We start from the raw sequence: 22,871 nt of genomic DNA on the forward strand, positions 1-22,871 counted from the left end.
TGTTAACAGTGTGAAAGGGACAGCCGGTCAGCAACATGTCCTTGTATGTTGTTCACTCTAAGGGGCATAAGCCCTGGAACCAGGGTTGAAGGTGCGATTTCTGTACTGGTTACCCTTCTCCACAATTCATACAACCTTGATCTCTCTGAGCCTGACAGCTAAGATCTCTTCAGTAGGAGGGGGTGGACAAAGCAGAATCTATACCATGCTGCTGGATGGCATATGTAGCAATATGTAGAGAACACCTTAACAGCAAATCTTTATTTCAATTTTCTTCCCTCTATTAGCCTTGACTCTGCTCCAGAGCACAGTTCCATGGATGTTAGCTGCTTCTTTGTAACTTGTTCAAGTCGTCAGTTGTCATCTTGTGTTAGTCAGGCCAGTTAATCAGTGTCCACACATTTTAGAAAATCAATTCTAGGGATGTGGATAATATTGACAATGCCAATTATCATCTTGTCCCAAGAAAGTGAGAGTGGGCATTCTTCTTGAATCATTGCGGGGAGATGGTGGCAGAGTGGTAATGTAGGAAACTAGTAATCCAGAGACCCGGACTGATGCTTGGGGGCCATGAGTTCAAATCCTATCAGAGCAGCTGATGGAATTTGAATTCAGTTAATAGATCTGGAATGTAAAGCTAGTCTCAGTAATGGTGACCATAAAACTATTATCCATTGTTGTAAGAAGCAACCTGGTTAACTAATGTCCTTTAGGAAAGGAAATCTGCCATCCTTACTGGTCTGGCCTACATGTGGCTCCAGACTCACAGCAATATGGTTGACTCTGAAATGACCTAGCAAGGTCAGTTCGAGGGCAATTGGAGACAAGCAACAAATGCTGGCCTTACCAGTGATGCCCACATCCTGTGGAAGAACTAAAAAAAAAATCAAAGCTGTGTGATACAACTGGGCTATTTCAGGGTGCAGTTAAGGCTCCATCATGTTAGTATGGGACTGGAGTTACATGTGGGCAGAATTTTTGCCGAGAAAAGGCTTTAGTGAATGAATTGGGTTTTTACAAAAAAACAGCGTCATGGTCACTTGTAGCAACTAATTTCAGAGTTCTGTGATCTGATCAGAGTCCCTCTGGTGTACATGGTAGAGCGAACAGTGCATCTGAATAATAGTTTCTGATATACATTATTCTTTAATTGTGTTGATGGCTTATTCAGACAATAATTTGCATCAGTAAACTTTCCAACAAAGCCATCAGCCAGATTCCTATTTAATGAACAATTTGGATTGGATGGACCGGAAGGGAATCTTTCAACTAAAGTGGCCCCGTGTTTAAATAGCTCCTGTGAAGTGCTACTCTTTACAAGATCATAGGATAGATACCATTGGCTGAGGAAGGCCATGTGGCCATCTAGCTCATGCATCTGGGAAACCTTGCAGTCCCTTTCTCAAAGCATTGATGTTTATAAAATAATTCCAGAGTTTCTAGGACTACACTCCACACTGATCACTCCTTGTGTGAAACCCTTCCTGACTGTCGTCCTCAATTTTGCCTTTTTCCTGGTTTCTTGCCTCACTGCCGCAGTTTAAAGTCATGTTTCAGGTGCAGCCTTTCTATTCATTCAATATCTTTTGGACCTCGACAATGTGTTTTTTCAGACAAGTCATTTCAAAGCTGAAAAGCGTCAATCTCTCCAGCCTTTCCTCATCACTGAGTCCACAAACCAGGAACCAGTCTTCAGCCTCTATCTCAGTCATTTGAATTTCCTCCATGGATCTGAGTAACCAGGAATGGACACAGGACTGGAGAGTTTGATTTGATTAAATTGGGGATGGTGTTCAGTCTGGTCACTGAGAGGCAGGGACAATCTGTCCCAGAGATTATTTCAAGTTCAAATGTTTAAGTAGCTGCCTCTCAAGAAGAACTTGGTTGTGGGTTTTGGGGGGGATGGTGGGCAGGTACACCATGTTCATAATATGGCAAAGAATCACATGGCAATTTTTGTGTCAAGTCTAACTAATGACATCAACAATTTATAGATCCCCGAGTCACTCCACAAACTTTAAACTGGCCTGCATGTTACCTGGGCTCACAGAGGATGGGGCTGAGGATACACTGCAACCCAACCACAGGTCACAGGTTACACAATGTCAGCCCAACTGAAGCTGCTGCTTCCAGTTATTCTTCAATGGAGTTTCTCTGGATCTCTCCTCTTCACAGACTTTCAGGGCAATTAGCAGGCTGGACCAGCTGGTTCCAAGATGGGTTTTGGTTATATTCATACTTGGGAAGACAGCATCGTTTGCGAGGTCAACCATTATTACTCATCTCTAATACCCCTTGAAAACATATATTTGGGCCACCTTCTGGAACAGTCCCTGGGGAGGAGGCGTTCCCACAGCATGCTCCCTGTGGAGGGGGCGTTCCAGTAGTGCACTCCATGGTGAGGAAGTGTTCCTGCAGCGTGTTCCCTGTGGAGGCGGCATTCCAGCAGTGCACTCTATGGTGAGGAGACATTCCCGCAGCACGCTCCCTGGGGAGGAGACTTTCCCGCAGCACGCTCCCTGGGGAGGGGGCGTTCCCGCCGCTTGCTCCCTGGGGAGGAGGAGTGCCCGCTGGACGCTCCCTGTGGAGGTGGTGTTCCCGCAGCGTGCTCCCTGTGGAGGAGGTGTTCCAGCAGTGCACTCCGTGGTGAGGAGGCGTTCCCGCAGCGCACTCCCTGGGGAGGAGGCATTCCCACAGCGCACTCCCTGGGGAGGAGGCGTTCCTGCAGCACGGTCCCAGGGGAGGAGGGGTGCCCGTAGGACGCTCCCTGTGGAGGTGGTGTTCCCTCAGCGTGCTCCCTGTGGGGGGGGGGGGGGGGGTCGTTCCCGCAGTGCTCTCCCTGTGGAGGGTGCTTTCCCGCAGCGCACTCCCTGCGAAGGAAGCATTCCCTTGCTCAGTAAGTACATAAAAAACCCCCAGATATGGGAACGAATGATGCAGGAGGTGCTGTTCCTGGTCTGTGGATTGAGACCACAGAGCGCGGCACTGGGACTGGTATTGCTGAGAGGTGTGGGTACTTGGTGGGGGCATGGTATAACTCAGCTCTGAGCTAAACTATCCTCCCCCGCCGACCCCGGGAGTGTTTTTTTCACTCATTCTCAGGACGTGGGCTCTGGTGGCTGTGTCAGCATTTATTGCCCATCCCTAGTTGCCTTGAGAAAGTGATGATGAGCTGCCTTCTTGAACCTCTGCAGTCCCTGTGGTGTAGGTACACCCACAGTGCTGTTAGGAAAGGAGATCCAGGATTTTGACCCAGCGACAATGAAGGAACAGTGATATATTTCCAAGTCAGAATGATGGGTGACTTGGAGGGGAACTTCCAGGTGGTGGTGTTCCCTTCTATCTGCTGCCCTTATCCTTCTAGATGGTAATGGTCATGGGTGTGGAAGGTGCTGTTGAAGGAGCCTTGGTGAATTGCTGTGGTGCATCCTGTAGATGGTACACACTGCTGTTACTGTGCGTCAGTGGTGTGGGGAGTGAATGTTTGTGGATGTGGTGCCAGTCAAGCGGGCTGCTTTGTCCTGGACGGTGTCAAGCTTCTTGAGTGTTGTGGGAGCTGCACTCATCCAGGCAAGTGGAGAGTATTCCATCACACTCCTGACTTGTGCCTTGTAGATGGTGGACAGGCTTTGGGAAGTCAGGTGGTGACTTACTCGTCACACAATTCCTAGCCTCTGACTTGTTCTTGTAGCTACAGTATTTATATGGCTAGTCCAGTTCAGTTTCTGGTCAACGGTAATCCTCAATTGTGCGGTGGTCACTCCTACCGATACTGTTATGGACAGATGCATCTGTGGCAGGCAGGCTGGTGAGGATGAGGTCAAATATGTTTTTTCCTCTTGTTGGTTCCCTCATCACCGGCCACAGACCCAGTCTAGCAGCTGGACTCAGCCAGATCGGTCAGTAATGGTGCTACCGAGCCACTCTTGGTGATGGACATTGAAGTCCCCCACCCAGAGTACATTCTGTGCCCATGCCACTCTTAGTCCTTCCTCCAAGTGATGTGCAACATGGAGCAGCACTGATTCATCAGCTGAAGGAGGGCAGTACGTGGTAATCAGCAGGAGGTTTCTTTGCCTATGTTTGACCTGATGCCATGAGACTTCATGAGGTCCGGAGTCAATGTTGAGGACTCCCAGGGCAACTCCCTCCCGACTGTATACCACTCTGCTGCCACCTCTGCCGGTGGGACAGGACATACCCAGGGATGGTGATGGTGGTGTCTGGGACACTATTTGTAAGGTATGATTCCGTGAGGATGACTATGTCAGGCTTGACTAGTCTGTGTGACACTAGCCCCCAGATGTTAGGATGACTTTGCTGGGTTGACAGGGCTGTGATTGCCATTGTCGTTTCTGGTAATTAGACCAATGCCTGGTGGTCCTTTTTTGTGACTTTGTCACGGTTTGTTACAACTGAGTAGCTTCTAGGCTATTTCAGAGGGCATTTAAGGATCAACCACATTGCTGTGGGTCTGGGGTCACATGTATTGCATGACAGATTTCTTTCCCCTAAAAGGGCCAGATGGGTTTTTTACAACAAATGACAATGCTTTCATGGTCATCATCAGCCTTTTAATTCCCAATTTTTAAAAAATTATTGAATTTAAATTCCACCATAAATTTAAATTCCACCATCTGCTGTGCTGGGATTTGAACCCAGGTCCCCCAGAGCATTACCATGGATTATTTTTGGATTACTAGTCTCGCGACATTACGACTATGCCATCACTTCCCCTAAGCAGCAGTGAGCAGCAGTTCATAAACCCCCACATCAGTGTAGACCCTCAGGACAAGAAGGGAGAAGACAATATGTAAAAAAAATCTGTTTGTTAACAAGATTCCTATCTCATTCCACCCTTTTACCCAAGATGAATCTTTGCAGTTGGCATCAACTACAGTCTAGGTTACATCATGGCAAAGGCTGCTCACCATGCTCATCTTGGAATGCCCCGTCAATGTTGGCAGGGATACCTCGCCAGTCATTAATACTCCGTGGGTAGATACCGTCCACAACATTTTGGTTCACATCAAATCGCCAATAATTGCTTCCTTTAAAGAAATAGATCTTCTTCTTCTCCTCCTCCAAGCCCCACATCAGAGCAGCCTGGACCTCTTGAGTCGACAATCCCAGCTCAGAGATTAGCTTGGGCCCCGAGACTTGATTTTCTCCATCATAGATCCAGAAACTGGAGCCTGGAAGAAAATGGAGACAGTCTGATGATCATGGTGCTGAAAGGAAGAAGGTCGCTTTGACAAGGGTTAACAGGAAGTCAGGGCATTGGGATGAAGATGGCCTTTTCATTGTAGGGACCTGGATAAAGCACATCTAAGATTGACAGAGTGACAGAGTCAAAGAGCCAGAACGGCACAGAATGAGGCCCCCACTCATCGAGTCCATGCTGGCTCTCTGCAGAGCAAATCAATCAGTCCTATTCCCCCCTCATGCCCTGTGGTCCTACAGGTTTAGTGCCTATCCAATTCCCTTTTGAGACTATTGATTGTCTCTGCTTCCACCCCTCTCATGGGCAATGAGTTCCAGGTCATTATCACTCTGTGTGTAAAAAAGTTCTTCCTCACACTCCACCTGCATCTCTTGCTCAAAACCTTAAATATGTGTTCCCCAGTCCTTGTACCATCAGCTACTGGGAACAGCTTTTCTTTGTCTACCTTATCTAACCCTGTCATAATCTTGCACACCTCAATCAAACCTCCCCCCAATCTCCTTTGCTCTGAGGAGAACAATGCCAGCTTCTCCAACCAACAAGCTGCTTTTTCCTGGATGGTATCAAGCTTCTAGAGTGTTGTGGGAGCTGCACTCATCCAGGCAAGTGGAGAGTATTCCAGCACACTCCTGACTTATGCCTTGTAGATGGTGAATGATCTCTTTACAAATTCATGCTGGTTCTCTCTGGTAAGCTGTAAATTTTCAAGCTGTTCTTCTCCTCTTTTCCTAGACTCTATTAATTCCCTGACAACAGATATTAGGTTAACTAGGCAGCCCACTTGATTGGCACCCCATCCACCACCTTCAACATTCACTCCCTCCACCACTGACGCACAGTGGCAGCAGTGTGTACCATCTACAAGATGCACTGCAAGAATTCACCAAGGTTGCTTCGACTGCACTTGCCAAACTGGCAATCTCTACCATCTAGAAGGACAAGGGCAGCAGATAGATGGGAACACCACCACCTGGAAGTTCCCCTCCAAGTCACTCACCATCCTGACTTGGAAATATATTGGCCATTCCTTCACTGTCGCTGGGTCAAAATCTGGGAACTCCCTCCCTAACAGCACTGTGGGTGCATCTACATCACATGGGACTGCAGTGGTTCAAGAACTCACCACCACCAGGGCAATTAGGGCTGGGCAATAAATGCTGGCCTAGCCAATGACGCCCACATCCCAAGAGTAAATAATAAAAATCCTGGTCTATAGTTCTCTGGTTCCCTCTTGTTACTTTTCTTTAATACTGGAGGAACATGCACAATTTTCTAATTTAAATCAACCCAATGAAAATAATTCTTGAATCAAGAGAAATTTATAATATTTTAAATTAAGGTTTTTGCAATGTTTTCTTTAAACCCTAAAATGAAAGTTGTCAGGTGCTGGGGATTTGTCACACTTCATGCCATTATTTTCTTCGCTATTGTTATTTAGCGAATGTTAATGTTGTTGAGTTGCTGACTCTGATTCAGTTTCCTGAAGATTTCCAGCACTTTTCCTCTATTTTAAATACTGACTCAAAGTAATTATTTAGCATGTTTCCCATTTCCTTACTTTCATTGACAATATTGTAGTTATCAGTTTTAAAGAGACCACCCTCTTTTTCCAAATTAAATTCTGAAATATTTTTGTGTTGATTTTGATATTCTTGCAAGTTTCTTTCCATAATCCCTTTCTGAAGCTCTTCTGTTTTGTCAACATTTGCTGCTCTTTGTAACTTTCTCATTCTGCGCTACATTTTGCATCTTGGTATGCTTTTTACTTTACTTTACCTATTTAATTATCCATGTTTTGTTTTTAAGCAAGTAGAGATCTTCCCCATCAGGGAAATGGCCACATAAGAGTCTCATTTTGCCTTTCCTGTAACTTTTCACCAGGCTGGGGAAGGCAGGGGCAAAGCCAGCATCCTGGCAGCTTTCAATGGTGGACAGGAAGTAGAGTGGGGAGATAGATCCTTTTGGGGACCCCCCTGTACCCATTGGGAGCACAACCCCCCAAGATCATAGTCTCCCTTTATCCCATCCCCCACAGTCTCTAAAACATGACCCCCCCATCACCCAGTCATCCCATCGCTGAGGTCTGCCAAGCAGGCCCAGCCCAAACTCCTTGACTTACCTGAAGTTGAGAATCCATTGATCTTCTTCCCAGACTGCTGTGAAGCCCCCTTATTGGCCAGCAGCTCTCCAGGGTGGGACTTGCTCCCAAAATGGGGGTGGAAGTCCCACTTTGAATCAATTAAGGCTGCCCCAGCTGCAGGGCAGCTGGATTTCTAGTTGGTGCAGTGCCAACAGATTTTTCAGTCGGGGGGGGTGGTGCATAATCAGCCCCCGCGTAAAATCCACTCCCTTGTGACTAACTCTATTTATCTTTCCCACTTGGGCTCTGGTCCTGGCAGAAGAGTGTGAAATGGATTGGACACAGTGACCTCGGTGGGTTTGGTGGGGGAGGAAAAAAAGACATCAGAAGCACTGGTATGAATGATTGTATCATCAGAACAGCAAGAACTGGACAATATCCAGGCTTGGGCTGACAAATGGCAAGTAACATTCGTGCCACACAAGTGCCAGGCAATGACTACCTCCAACAAGAAAGAATCTAACAATCAATCCTTGACGTTCAATGGCATTACCATCACTGAATCGCCTACTATCAATATCTTGGGGTTACTATTGACCAGAAACTGAACTGGACTAGCCATATAAATACTGTGGCTACAAGAGCAGGTCAGAGGCTAGGAATCGTACGATAAGTAACTCACCTGCTGACTCCCCAAAGCCTATCCACTATCTACAAGGTACAAGTCAGGATTGTGATGGAATACTCTCCACTTGCCTGGATGAGTGCAGCTCCAACAACATGCAAGAGGCTTGACACCATCCAGCACAAAACAATCTGCTTGATTGGCACTCCTTCCGCAAACATTCACTCCCTCTACCACCGACGCACCATATTAGTAGTGTGTACCATCTACAAGATGCACTGCAGAAACTCACCGAGCCTCCTTAGGCAGCACCTTCCCCAAGGCCACTACCATCCAGAAGCACAAGGGCAACAGATAGATGGGAACACCACCACCTGGAAGTTCCCTTCCAAGCCACTCACCATCCTGACTTGGAGATATATCACCATTCCTTCCCTGTCACTGGGTCAAAATCCTGACACTTTCCCAACCCCCGCCCCTAACAGCACTGTGGGCATAGCTACACCACATGGACTGCAGCGGTTCAAGAAGGCAGCTCACCACCTTCTCAAGGGCAATTAAGGATGGCTAATAAATGCTGGCCTAGTCAACGACACCCACACCCTGTAAATGAATGTAAAAAGTAAAAAAACTGGGAGAATGGAATAGAGTCCTGACAGGAAGCAGGGTCTGAGGAAGTGTAGTCTAGGTAGCTGTGGGACTCCATGGGTTTGTAGTGAATATCAGTTGATAGCTTATCCCCACAAATGGAGACAGAGGAGTTGAGAAAGGAAGGGAAGAATCAGAGATGGCCCAAGTGAAGGTGTGAGAAGGGTTGAAATTGGAAGCAAAGTCAATGAAATTTTCCAGTTCATGCTCAGAGCAGAAAGCGACACCAATACAAAAATAACAAACCGGAAAAGAAGAGATGAGGGAGGAGGCCAGAGTAGGACTGGAACAAGGAATGTTCTAGATTTCTCACAAAAGGACAGGTATAGCTAGAACCCATAGGGATACCTATAGCCACATCTTTTATTTAGAGGAACTGAGTGGAGTTAAAAGAGAAGTAGTTCAAAGTGAGGAAATGATCAGCCAGGTGGATAAGGGCGATGGTGGATGGGGACTAGTTGGGCCTTTGTTCAAGGAAGAAGCAGAGAGTACTCAGGCTGTCCTGGCAGGGTATGGAGGTGTAGAGGGATTGGTGAAGAGGAGATGATTAGGCCAGGAAATTGGAAACTGTTATAGTGACAGAGGGCATTGGAAGAGTGGGTGGCAAAAGACTGCACAAGGGGAGGAAAAAACAGAGTTGTAACAGGAAGAAACCAGTTCAGTGGAGCAGGAACAGGGAAGGAACATGATGGGTCTACCAGGACAATCCTATCAGTGAATTTTGGGGAGGTGGTAGGAGTGGACCATTCGAGGTGGGGGACTCAGAGGTTGCAGGCTGTGGAGGGAAGCTTTCCAGAGACTATGAGGTTAGTGCCAACCCTGGAAACAATGGCTTATTGAAGGGGTCATGGTCCAGCAAGAGGAGGAAATGTAAGAGAGTTGGGGTTGGCCTTTACTAGATAGATGCCAGACAACAGCAGCACCGATCTTGTCAGTGGTCTTGATAACGATGTCAGGGTTGGGCCTGAGAGAATGGACTGCAGCAAGTTCAGAGGGAGACAGGTTAGAGTGAGTGAGTGAGGGGAGCAAAGAAATTGGAGCGATTGATGTTAAGCCAGCAGTTCTCAATGAAAAGATCAAAAGCGGGTAAGAGGCCAGAGGGGTCCAGCTTGAGGGAGAACACTGGAGAAGAGAATACTGGAGATGGGTGAAAAGGTCCACTGATCGGGGCAAGGACCCCTGGGTGAAAGGGTCTGCTGATTGGGGTGGGGATACCTGGGTGAAACAGTCTGTTGATTGGGGAGAGGACCCCTGGCCAAAGAAGTAAACATGGATGTGGAGGCAATGGAAGAAGAATAGGGGAATAAGGGGGTGAAGGTGAGGCCTTTGCCGCATTCAGGGCCACAGAGAGTGGAAGTTTGAAGGTTATGTTGAATATATAGTAAGGCGAAATTAGAAGGAATGCAGTCAGAGGGAAGCGAAGGGAAAGAAGGTTCTGAGGGGTGGTGGTGCCCATGAGCTTGTGGACCTTACAACACTTCCACCTGAAAGGAAGATAAAAGACATTTTGTTCAAGCATCGGACGAGATGGCGGATGAAATGAAACTATGGAGCTGGACAGCTTTGTGAGTGGGTGCTGCTGGAGAGAGCGGTCAAGAGTGTACATGTGGCAGTGCATGGCACTAACTGTGGAGCTCAGGATGTGGAGACAACAGCAGTCCGAGGAATGCTGAATATCTAGGAGACACCCGTAATCCTGGACGGACCCCAAACATGAGAGGTGGAATTTCAATTGGAAAACCACATGGAATAAGTCGGAACTGGAGACAGTTGCTGAGGAAGGAGATGTGGCTGAGAAAGCAAGTTTTGGTTGATCTTTGATCAAATGCAAGAAGGGAAATAGAAGGTGGGTGAACATGATGGAAGAAACAAACGGAAATCCTGTCAGAAAGGATGGAACTCCTTCAAGGATAGGATTTACTGGAAGAGAAGTGACAGCGAATTAAACACCAACCCAAAAACAAATTCAAATCCGTGGCACCATGCGTGGCTCAGTTGCATGGAAGGGGAGGAAGAAGAGTGGAAGAGCAATAGTGATAGGGATTCATTAGTTAGGGCAGTAACCATGATTCCAGTATAGTATGTTGCCTCCCTGGCGCCAGGGTCAAGGATATCACAGAACGGCTGCAGGACATTCTAAAGGGGGAGGGTGAACAGCCACAGGTCGTGGTCCACATTGCGACCAGTGACATAGATATGAAGAAGGATGAGGTCCTGAAAGCAGATTTGAGAGAGTTAGGAAATAAATTAAAATGCAGGACCTCAAGAGCATTAATCTCAGGATTACTCCCAATGCCACATGCTAATGAGCTTGGGAATAGGAAGATTGATCGATTGAACATATGCCTGGAGAATTGATGTATGAGGGAGGGCATCTGAGACATTGGGACTAGTTCTGGGTCAGGTGGGACCTGTACAGGATCGATGGGTTACACCTTAAAAGGACTGTCCTCACAGGGAGATTTGCTAGTGCTGTTGGGGAGAGTTTAACCTAGATTGGCAGGGGGATGGGAAGGGTAGCTCAAGTTGGAAGGAAGTAAAGCTGGTAACAGGTAGTAGAAAAGTAGCAAGTGAAATTAGAAGGCAGGAGAAATAAAGGCAAGCATCAACTAGGCTTAGGATGTGGAATAATGTCAAAAAGACAAAGTTGAGGGCACTCTACCTGAATGCACACAGCATTCACAACAAGGTAGATGATTTAAAAGCATAAATAGAGGTAAATGGGTATGATCTAATTGCTATTACGGAAAAGTGGCTACAGAGTGACCGAGACTGGGATCTGAATAATCACAAATAAGCAACATTTAGGAAAGACAGGCAAGTAGGCAAAGGAGCTGGTGTTACACTGATAATAAGGGATGGGATCAGTAGTCGGGGAGGATCTCAGATCGGAAGAACAAAATGTGGAATTTGTCTGGGTGAAGCTAAGAAACAGCAAGGGACTGCTTAAATTGGTAGCAAATGTTTATAGGCCACCAAACAGTAGTGGGACATGGCATTAATGAGGAGATGAGAGAAGCCTGCAGCATGGGTAATACAGTAATCATGGGTGACTTCAATCTGCATATAGACTGGATAAATCAACTGAGCACTAACGCTGTGGAGGGCGAGTTTCAGGAGTGGGTTAGGGATGTTTTTCTGGAGCAGTATTTTGAGGAACTGACTGGAAAACAGGCTATTTTAGATTCAGCATTATGTAATGAGAAAGGGCTAATTCATAGTCTTGTTGTAAAAGAAACATAATAGAATTTTACGTTGGCCAGGATTTTACCGTCAGCAACTGGGGGGGCGGGACCCGCTCGTCGACACATAAAATGACGCATGGTGATGTCGGGCGGAACTCCTGATGTCACCGCGCCCCATTTAAATTTTCAGGTAGGCTCAGCAAAATCAGCTGTGCGCCCGCCGACCTGTCAATGGCCTTAAGGTTGGCGGGCAGGCCAGGAGCCCTGGCAGACTTAGAAAAAGCATGAAACCTCATCCATGGGTGCGTTGAGGTTTCATATAGGTTTTAAAAAATTTAATTAAAGTGTTTTTAAAAGTTATGGACATGTCTCAACTCATGTGACAGTGTCACATGAGAGGACATGTCAGGGATTTTTTTTTATTTTTAATTTTTACAGTAGAGACAATCTCCCTGAGGCAGCACTTAGCCTCAGGGTGATGAGTGCGCTCTTTTGTGCGCATGCATGAAAGAGCTCACTCTTGGGTTTAGGGACTCCCCCCACCTGCACAGGGAGCGCATAGTGTTTCCATGTGGACATCATGCTGGGCAGGCCTTAATTGGCCTGATTGGAGGCGCACTTCTGCGTGCCCACTCTTCAACTTCCCTTCCGGTGGGGGGAAAATTCTGCCCATTATGTTCGAAAGGGAGGTAATTCAATCTGAAGCCAGGGTGCTTATTTTGAACAAAAGAAGTTATGAAGGTATGAGGGGCAAATTGGCTGAGGTGAATTGGGAAAATACATTAAAAGATATGACTGTACATAGACAATGGATAGTCTTTAAAAAATTATTACATATTGTTAAAAAAGAGACATGTCTAAGCTTTTCATGTTGCACTCGTCAGGACACTTGCAAGAATACCAATATAAGGGGGAAAAAAACAACAATTTATACTGTACGTGAGGAGAGTTGGTTGGTTGGCAAGTGGCATTGCCATGGAGAATGCACCATTGATGGTGACTGATAGTTAACTACTAAGCATTGTTTGAAATTTAAACCAGGCAGCTTGACTTTGATTGGTCAATGCATTGCCTTGAGGATTGAGTCAGCGAATAGCTGTCAATTATTTTGTTTAGCTGAAACAGTGTGTACATGTCAATGTATGTACATGTTCTGTGCCCTCTAGTTCTTGATGTTCTCTTGTGTGGGAACAATTTCTCACTACTTACCCTCAGTATCTTGAATACCTCTATCAAGTCTCTTCTCAGTCTCCTCTTCTCCAAAGAACAGGGCCCTGTGAATCAATACATATAGCTTCCAGTACACGCAAACGCTCCACACTGAGCTCGGCTGACAATCTTAAATCGATTGTTAGCATAATTCTTAGCACACTGAGGATTATATAGCAAACGTTGCGCCGGTCGCGGAATCACATCTAATGTTGGACACTGTGTTTTGAGTTTTACAAGAACGGGCTGATTGGGTATGGTCTGTATCCGTTGTGAACAGCGGTTGGGACATGCTGTTTGATGCGATTTCCAGTCTTTTAAACATACAGCCTACATACCTAGCATCACACTACTAAATAATCCTCAGTGTGGTAAGAATTATGCTGACAACCAATTTAAGATCATCAGTCAGGCTCGCAGTGTGGTGCATTTGCATGTACTGGAAGCTACATATATTAATACACAGGACCCTGTTCTTTGCAGATAGAAAGAACATGTACATACATTGCGCCTGTTGCAGCTGAACAAAATAAGTGACAGCCATTCGCTGACTCAATCCTCAGGGTCATGCCTTGACCAATCAGGGTCAAGCTGCTTAGTTTAAATTTCAAACAATGCTTGGCAGCTGTCAGTCACCATCACTGGTGCATTCTCCATGGTGATACCAGTTGCCAACCACAGTATCTTTACCTTGTAGGAGGAGGCCATTCGGCCCATCGAGTCTCACTGGCTCTCTGAAAGAGCCTTCTGCCTAGTCCCACTCCCCTGCCCTATCCCTGTAATCTTGCAAATTATTTCTTTTCAGATAGCAATCCAATTCCCTTTTGAATGCTCAGTTGAACTTGCCTCCACTACCCTTTCAGGAAGTTTGTTCCAGACTCCAACCCTCTGGGTGAAAAAAATTTCCTCACATCACTTTTACTCCTTTTGCCAATTATTTTGAATCTGTGCCCTCCAGTCTTTGATGTTCTCTTGTGTGGGAACAATTTCTCACTATTTACCCTGTCCATACCTCTCAGGATCATGAATACCCCTATCAAGTCTCTTCTCAGCCTTCATTTCTCCAAGGAAAACAGTCCAACCTCTCCAATCTATCCTCATAGCTACAGTTCTTTATCCCTGGAATCATTCTTGTGAATCTCCTCTGTACCTTCTCCAATGCCTTCACGTCCTTCCTCAAGTATGGTGGTCAGAACTGGATGTAGTACTCTGGATGAGGCCTAACTAGTGTTGTATACAAAAAATCCTCCTTATCCATTAATACTTCTCTGCTTCCTACTGCCAGCTTTTCACCTCTGCATTCTGAATTCCCCCTTTGGCAGGGGAATGGGAACCTTTCTAGTTTAAACCCTCCCCAGCAGCACTAGGGAACCTCCCCATGAGGACATTTGTCCAAGTCCTGTTAAGTTGTAACCCATCCTTTTTGTATAAGTCCCTCCTGCCCCATAACCGATCGCAATACCTCAGAAATCTAAAGCCCTCCTTCCTACTCCATTTCTCCAGCCATGTGTTGAACTGCTCAATCTTCCTATTCTTATGCTCACTAGCACTCTCCTCGCATACAGTACAAATTGTTTTCTCCCGTATATTGATATTCTTGCGAGTGTTCTGAGTGCAAGATGAAAAGCTTAAACATGTCTCTTTTTTTTCAGCAATACTCAAGTTCTCTACTACCAAACAACAAATTATTACATAGTTTACTGCAACTATATTTTCCTTCAAGGCACAAAAACCCAAAAAGAAAAGTCAGTCAACTGTGACTAACAAAGGAAGTTAAGGATTGTATAAGATTAAAAGAAAAGGCCTATAAAGTTGCCAGAAAAAGTAGCAAACTTGAGGATTGGAAGGATTTTAGAATACAGCAAAGGAGGACCAAGAAACTGATAAAGAAAGGGAGAATAGAATATGAATATAAACTAGCAAAAAACTTAAAAACGGATTGTTAAAGCTTCTATAGGTATGTAAAAAGGAAACATTTGGCGAAGACAAATGTAGGTCCATTACAGGCAGAGTCAGGAGAATTTATAATTGGGAATAGAGAAATGGCAGAGAAGCTAAATGATTACTTTGTGTCTGTCTTCACTGAGGAAAGTACAAGAAATCTCCCAGAATTAGAGATCCAAGGGACTAGGGAGAATGAGGAATTGAAGGAAATTAGTATTAATGAGAAGGTTGTATTGGAGAAATGAATGGGGTTGAAGGTTGTTAAGTCCCCGGGTTCTGATGACCTACATCCCAGAGCGTTGAAAGAGGTTGCAATGGAGATAGTGGATACATTGGTGATCATCTTCCCAAATTCTATAGATTCTAGAATGGTTCCTGCAGATTGGAAGGTAGCAAATGTCACCCCACTATTTAAGAAGGGAGGGAGAAGGAAAACAGGGAACTAGAGACCTGTTAGCCTTATATCAGAAGCAGGGAAAAGGCTAGAATTTATTATAAAGGACGTGACAAATGGACTCTCGGATAATAATGATCTGATTGGGCATAGTAAACATGGATTTATGAATGGGAAATCATGTTTCACAAATCTGTTGGAGTTTTTTGAGGATGTTACTAACAGAATTGATAAGGGGGAGTCAGTGGACATAGCATATTTGGATTTTCAGAAAGCTTTTGATAAAGTTTCCCACAGTTGGTTAGCAAAGTTAAAGCGGAGGCAATATACTGGCATGGAATAAGGATTGGTTAACAGGCAGAAAACAGAGTAGGAATAAATAGGTTATTCTCATGTTGGCAGACTGTGACAAGTGGGGTACCGCAAGGATCAGTACTTGGGCTCCAGCTGTTCACAATATATGTCAATGATTTGAATGTGGGGACCAAACATAATATTTCCAAGTTCACAGATGACACAAAGCTAGGTGGGAATATATATTGTGAAGAAGATGCAAAGTGGTTTCAAGAGGATTTGGACAGACTTAGTCAGTGGGCAAGAACATGGCAAATGGAATATAAAATGTGGAAAAATGTGAGATTATCCACTTTGGTAGGAGGAACAGATGTGCAGAGTATTTCCTAAATGGTAAGAGATTAGAAAGTGTAGATGTACAAAGGAACCTGGGTGCCCTCTTCAATGTCACTGAAGGCTAAGTGCAGGTACAGCAGGCAATTAGGAAAGCTAATAGCATGTTAGGGGAGGTAGTAGACTAGTGGTCTTGTTGCTGGACTAGTAATCCAGAGACCCAAGGTAATGTTGGGTTCGAATCCCATCAAAGCAGGTGGTGGAATTAAAACTCTAATGGTGACCCTGAAACCATTGTTGTAATGGTTCACTAATCCTCTTTAGGGAAGGAAATCTGCTGCCCTTATCTGGTCTGGCCCACTTGTGAGTCCAGATCCACAGCAATGTGGTTGACTCTTAAATGCCCTCTGAAATGTTCTAGCAAGCCACTCAGTTGTATCAAATCACTACGACGTCCATAAGGAATGGAACCGAATGGACCAACAAAAACAACAATGGCAAACCCAGCCCTATCAACCCTGCAAAGTCTCCCTGGCTAACATCTGGGGCTTATGCCAAAACTGGGAGAGCTGTCTCACAGACTAGTCAAGCAACAGCTCGACATAGTCATACTCACGGAATCATATCTTACAGATAATTTCCCAGACACCACCATCACAGATCCAGCACAGTGGTATACAGTCGGGAAGGAATTGCCCTGGGACATTGACTCCGGCCCCCATTAAGTCTCATGGCATCAGGTCAAATGGGCAAGGAAAGCCCCCTGCTGTTTACCGCCCTCCCTCACCTGGAGAATCAGTGCTCCTCCATGTTGAACACCACTTGGGGGAAGCACTGTGAGGGTGGCAAGGGCTCAGAATGTACTTTGGGTGGGGACATCAATGTCCATCACCAAGAGCGGCTCGGTAGCACCACCACAGACTGAGCTGGCCAAGTCCTAAAGGACACAGCTGCTAGACTGGGTCCGCGGAAGGCTGTGAAGGAACCAACAAAAGGGAAAAAACATACTTGACTTCATCCTCATCAACCTGCCTGCTGCAGGCGCATCTGTCCATGACAGGGACCACTGCACAGTCTTTGTGGAGGCCTGCAGAGCTTAGATCTGATTTGTTGGTTGTGGGATTGCTTAGCTCTGTCTATCACTGGCTCCTTACGCTGTTTGGCACGTAAGTAGTCCTGTGTCGTAGCTTTACTAGGTTGACACCATTTTTAGGTATGCCTGGTGCTGCTCCTGGCATGTCCTCCTGCACTCTTCATTGAAATCAGGGTTAATCCCCTGGCTTGATAGTAATGTTGGAGTGGGGGATATGCTGGGCTATGAGGTTACAGATTGTGGTTGAATACAATTCTGCTACTGATGGCCCACAGCACCTCATGGTTGCCCAATCTTGAGTTGCTAGATCTGATCTAAATCTATCTCATTTAGCACAGTGGTAGTGCTACACAACACGATGGAGGGTATCCTCAATGTGAAGACGGGACTATGGCATCAATGAGCCCTGGCAAAACTGGGGTCAATGGGAATTGGGGGGAAACTCTCTACTGGTTGGAATCATACATTCCCGTTCCTTCACTGTCGCTGGGTCAAAACCAAGGAACTCCCTCCCCAACAGCACTGTGGGTATACCCACGCCACATGAACTGCAGCGGTTCAAGAGGGCAGCCCACCACCACCTCTCAAGGGCAATTAGGTATAGGCAATAAATGCTTGCCTAGGTAATGACACCTACATCCCAAGAATGAATAAAGAAGAAATATTAGCCTTTATCGCAAAGAGCATTGAGGACAGGAGTAGTGAAACATAGAAAATAGGAGTAGGCCATTTGGCCCTTTGAGCCTGCTCCGCCATTCATTATGATCATGGCTGATCATATAACTCAATAGCTTGCTCCCGCTTTCTCCCCAAACTCTTTGATCCCTTTCATCCCAAGAGCTATATCTAACTCCTTCTTGAAAACATAAATTGTTTTGGCCTCAACTACTTTCTGTGGTAGCGAATTCCACAGGCTTACCACTCTCTGGGTGAAGAAATTTCTCCTCATCTCAGTCCTAAATGGTCTACTCCATAACCTCAGACTGTGACCCCAGGTTCTGGACTCCCTCCACCATCGGGAACATCCTTCCTGCATCTACCCTGTCTAGTCCTGTTAGAATTATATAGTTTTCTATGAGATCCCCCTCATTCTTCTGAACTCCAGTGAATATAATCCTAACCGACTCAATCTCTTCTCACATGTCAGTCCCGCCATCCCAGGAATCAGCATGGTACAATTTAAGCTTGTTATGGACAAAGAAATAGACAGGTTGCAAAAAAAAATGTCTTGAATTAGGGGAGAGTGGATTTTAGTAAAATAAGGCAGGGTCTGGCTAAAGTAGACTGGGAACAGCTACTTGTGGGGAAATCTGCAGAAGAGCAGTTGGGGAGGGTGTTCAAAAAAGAAATAGGGAGGGTACAGGCTCAACATGTTCCCTCTAGGGTGATAGGAAGGAGTAACAAGCCCAGAGAACCATGGACGGCCAATGATATTCAGCATACGATGAGAAGGAAGAGAGGCCAGAGGACATTGGTAGAGTGTTGAACGAATACTTCACATCCATCTTCATCCAAGAGAATGAGGATGAAGGTATGGAACTTGGGGAGAGAGATTGCAATGTTCTTGAACAAATTGATATAGGGAGTGACAAGGTTTTGGAGGCACTGGCAGGCTTAAAAGTGGACAAATCTCCAGGTCCGGATGATTTGTGTCCCGGACTGCTGAGGGAGACAAGGGAGGAGATTGCAGGGGCTCTGACCCAGATTTTTAATTACTCTCTGGCCACGGGAGAGGTACCAGAGGACTGGAGAACAGCTAATGTGGTTCCGCTATTTAAGAAGGGTTATAGAGATAAGCCAGGGAACTACAGACCAGTGAGGCTCACGTCAGTGGTAGGGAAACTATTGGAGAAAATTCTGAAAGAGAGATTCTATCTCCACTTGGAGGGGCAAGGTTTGATCAGGGATAGTCAGCATGGCTTTGTCAGAGGGAGGTCATGCCTAACAAATTTGATTACATTTTTTGAGGAGATGACCAGGTGTGTAGTTTATATGGATTTCAGCAAAGCCTTTGACAAGGTCCCACATGGGAGACTTATAAAGAAGGCAAATGCACGTGGGATACAGGGCAATTTGATAAGGTGGATTCAAAATTGGCATAGTTGTAGGAGACAGAGGGTGATGACCGAATGCTGATTTAATGACTGGAAGCCAGTGTCCAGTGGCGTACCATAGGGATCTGTGCTGGGTCCCCTATTATTCATCATTCATATAATGGGGGGTAGGATTAGTAAGTTTGCAGGTGACACAAAGATTAGCTGGGTGGTTAACAGTGAGGTTAAGTGTCTTGGACTGCAGGAAGATATAGATGGGATGGTCAAATGGGCAGATAAGTGGCAGATGGATTTTAACCCTGAAAAGTGTGAGGTGATACACTTTGGAATGAGTAATTTGACAAGGAAGTATTCAATGAACGGCATGACACTAATGGCATGACCTTGGCGTGTGTGTCCAAAGAGCTCTGAAGGTGGAGGGGCATGTTAGTGGGGTGGTGAAAAAGGCATATGGGACACTTGCCTTTACCAATCGAGGCATAGATTACGAAAGTAGGGAGGTCATGTTAGAGTTGTATAAAACCTTGGTGAGACCACAGCTGGAGTACGGAGTGCAGTTCTGGTTGCCACATTATAGGAAGGTTGTGATTGCACTGGAAGCAGTGCAGAGGAAATTCATCAGGATGTTGCCTGGAATGAAATATTTAAGTTATGTAGAGAGGTTGGAAAGACTTGGGTTGTTTTCGCTGGAGCAGAGAAGACTGAGGGGCGACCTGATCGAGGTGTACAAGATTATGAGGGGCATGGACAGGGTGGATAGGGAGCAGCTGTTCCCCTAAGTTGAAGGGACATAAGTTCAAGGTGAGGGGCATGGGGTTTAGGGGGGATGTGAGGAAAAACTTTTTTACCCATAGGGTGGTGACAGTCTGGAATGCACTGTCTGGGAGGCTGGTAGAGGTGGGTTGCCTCACAAGCTTTAAAAAAGTACCTTCATTCAAGGCATTGAGCCAAGTGCTGGTAAATGGGATTAGGCAGGTAGGTCAGGTGTTTCTCACATGTCAGTGCAGACTCAATGGGCCAAAGGGCCTCTTCTGCACTGTGTGATTCTGTGAATCAGTCTGGTAAACCTTCGCTGCACTCCCTCTATAACAGGAACATCCTTCCTCAGATAAGGAGACCAAAACTGCACACAATATTCCAGGTATGGCCTCACCAAGGCCCTGTATAATTGCAGCAAGAATTGCCTGTACTTGAATCCTCTGGCTATGAAGGCCAACATACCATTTGTCTTCTTTACTGCCTGCTGCGCCTGTATGCTTACCTTCAGCGACTGATGTACAAAGACACCCAGGTCTCGTTGCACATTCCCCTCTCTCAATTTATAGCCATTCAACTAACAATCTGCCTTCCTGTTTTGTCTACCAAAGTGGTAACTTCACATTTATCCACATTATACTGCATCCGCCATGCATTTGCCCACTCACTCAACTTGTCCAAATCACATTGAAGCATCTCTGCATCCTCCTCACAGCTCACCCTCTCACCCAGCTTTGTGTCATCTGCAAATTTGAAGATATTACATTTAGTTCCCTCATCTAAATCATGAATATATACTGTGAATAGCTGGGTTCCCAGCACCAATCCCTGTGGCACCCCACTATGCCTGCCATTCAGAAAAAGACCCGTTTATTCTTGTTTGTTTCTATTTGTTTCCTGTCTGCCAACCAGTTTTCTATCCATCTCAATACACTACCCTCAAAGCCATGTACTTTAATTTTACACGCCAATCTCTTCTGTGGGACTTTGTTGAAAGCCTTCTGAAAGTCCAAATAAACCACATCCACTGGCTCCCAAACATCAACTCTACTAGCTACATCCTTGAAAAATTCCAGTAGATTTGTCAAGCATGATTTCCCTTTCGTAAATCCATGCTGACTCTGTCTGATTCTGCCACTGTTTTCCAAGTGCTCAGCTATTAAATCTTTTATAACGGACTCTAGAATTTTCCCCACTACCGACGTCAGGCTGACTGGTCTATAATTCCCTGTTTTCTCTCTACCTCCCTTTTTAAATAGTGGGGTTACATTAGCTACCCTCCAATCTGTAGGAACTGTTCCAGAGTCTATAGAAAATCTTGCTTTAATAGTACAGGAGCTTGGTTACACTGCACTTAGAGTAGTGTATGCAGTTTTGGTCCTCTTACTTCAGCAAAGATATTATTGCAATAGAGGGATTGCAACGAAGATTCACCAGACTTGTTCCCGGGATGGTGGGACTGTCCTATGAAGAGAGGTGGGGGAAACTGGGCCTGTATTCTTTAGCGTTTCTAAGAATGAGAGGTGCTCATTGACACCTACAAAATACTTAAAAAGGGATAGACAGGGTAGATGCAGTTAAGATGTTTCCCCTTGTTGGGTAGTCTAATACCAGGGAACAAAATTGCAAAATAAGGGGGAAGCCACTTAGGACCGAGAAGAGGAGAAATTTCTTTTCTTAGAGGGTGGTGAATCTTTGGAATTCTCTACCCCAGAGGGCTGTGGAAGCTCAATCATTGAGTATGTTTCAAGTAGAAATTGACACATTTCTAAATACCAAAGACATCAAGGATATGGGGATAGTGTGGGAAAAAGGCATGGAAGTGGATGATCAGCCATAATCTTATTGAATGGTGGAGTAGGCTCAATGGGCTGAAGAGCTTACTCCTGATCCTATGTTCCTATGACCTGGATTCAGGTCATAGGGGTGAAAAGTGGCAAGTAATATTTGTGCTACAAAAGTGCCAGGCGATAGTCATCTACAACAAGATGGAATCCAACCATTTCCTCTTGACGGTCAAAGGCATTCCCATCACTGAATCCCCCACTATCAACATCCTGGTGGTAACCATAGACCAGAATTGAACTAGACTAGCAATATAAATACAATGGCTACAAGGGCAGGTCAGAGGCTGGGAATCCTGCGGTGAGTAACTCCTGACTCCTCAAAGCCTGTCCACCATTTAAAAGACAAGTCAGGAGTGTGATGGAATACTCGCCACTTGCCTGGATGAGTGCAGCTCCAACAACACTCAAGAAGCTTGACACCACCCAGGACAAAGCAGCCCGTTTGATTGGCACCACATCCACAAATTCACTCTTGCCACCACTGATGCACAGTGGCAGCAGTGTGTACTACAAGATGCAGCAGTTCTCCAAGGCTCCTTCAACAGCACCTTCCAAACTTGTGATCTCTACCACCTAGAAGGGAAAGGCATCAAGTACATGGGAACACCACTACCTGCAAGTTCCCCTTCAAGCCACACACCATCCACTTGGAAATATATCGCTGTTTCTTCACTGTCGTTGGGTCAAAATCCTGGATCTCCTTCCCTAACAGCACTGTGGGTGTACCTACATCACATAGTCCACGCAGTCTGCAACGGTTCGAGAAGGCAGCTCACCACTACCTTCTCAAGAACAATCAGGATAGTGAACTGGCCTTGTCAGAGTTGCCCACACCCTATGAAAGAATAAAAAAAACCCTTTACCTCTCTCAAGAGGTGTAACCAAAATATGGCGCAAACGGCCCAGATAAACTCTCCTTCCCTTATGCGTGACAGCCTCTCCAACTCGCACTTCAACAGAATGACTGGAGACATTGAAGATGAAGACAGCGACAGCAGATGTGTTCACTTGGGACAGTCTTACTGTCCACAAGCTCTCATATACAGCAGTACAGATATAGAACCTGCTTTGCCATGTCTTCTTTATATTAATTTTTTAGTTCCTAAGTTTATTTTATTTTTTTTACACACTAACTTGGACTAAAACACTCAAAAATGTTTAATTCTATTGCCTCAAGCTTACACA

General features: G+C 45.5%; 1 protein-coding gene across 4 annotated transcripts in view; it reads right to left on the bottom strand.

The window, feature by feature from the left end:
- LOC121285458 (stromelysin-3-like) overlaps positions 1–22,871 on the bottom strand; it is a 112,840-nt gene that overhangs the window by 3,130 nt on the left and 86,839 nt on the right. For all 4 annotated transcript variants that reach the window (XM_041201897.1, XM_041201896.1, XM_041201899.1 and 1 more), the window contains exon 7: positions 4,932–5,195. In XM_041201897.1, the coding sequence (XP_041057831.1) occupies positions 4,932–5,195 (264 nt within the window). The remainder of the gene's footprint in view (positions 1–4,931; positions 5,196–22,871) is intronic.

The sequence above is a fragment of the Carcharodon carcharias genome, chromosome 13 (assembly GCF_017639515.1).
Source record: "Carcharodon carcharias isolate sCarCar2 chromosome 13, sCarCar2.pri, whole genome shotgun sequence".
NCBI classification, from domain to species: Eukaryota; Metazoa; Chordata; class Chondrichthyes; order Lamniformes; family Lamnidae; genus Carcharodon; species Carcharodon carcharias.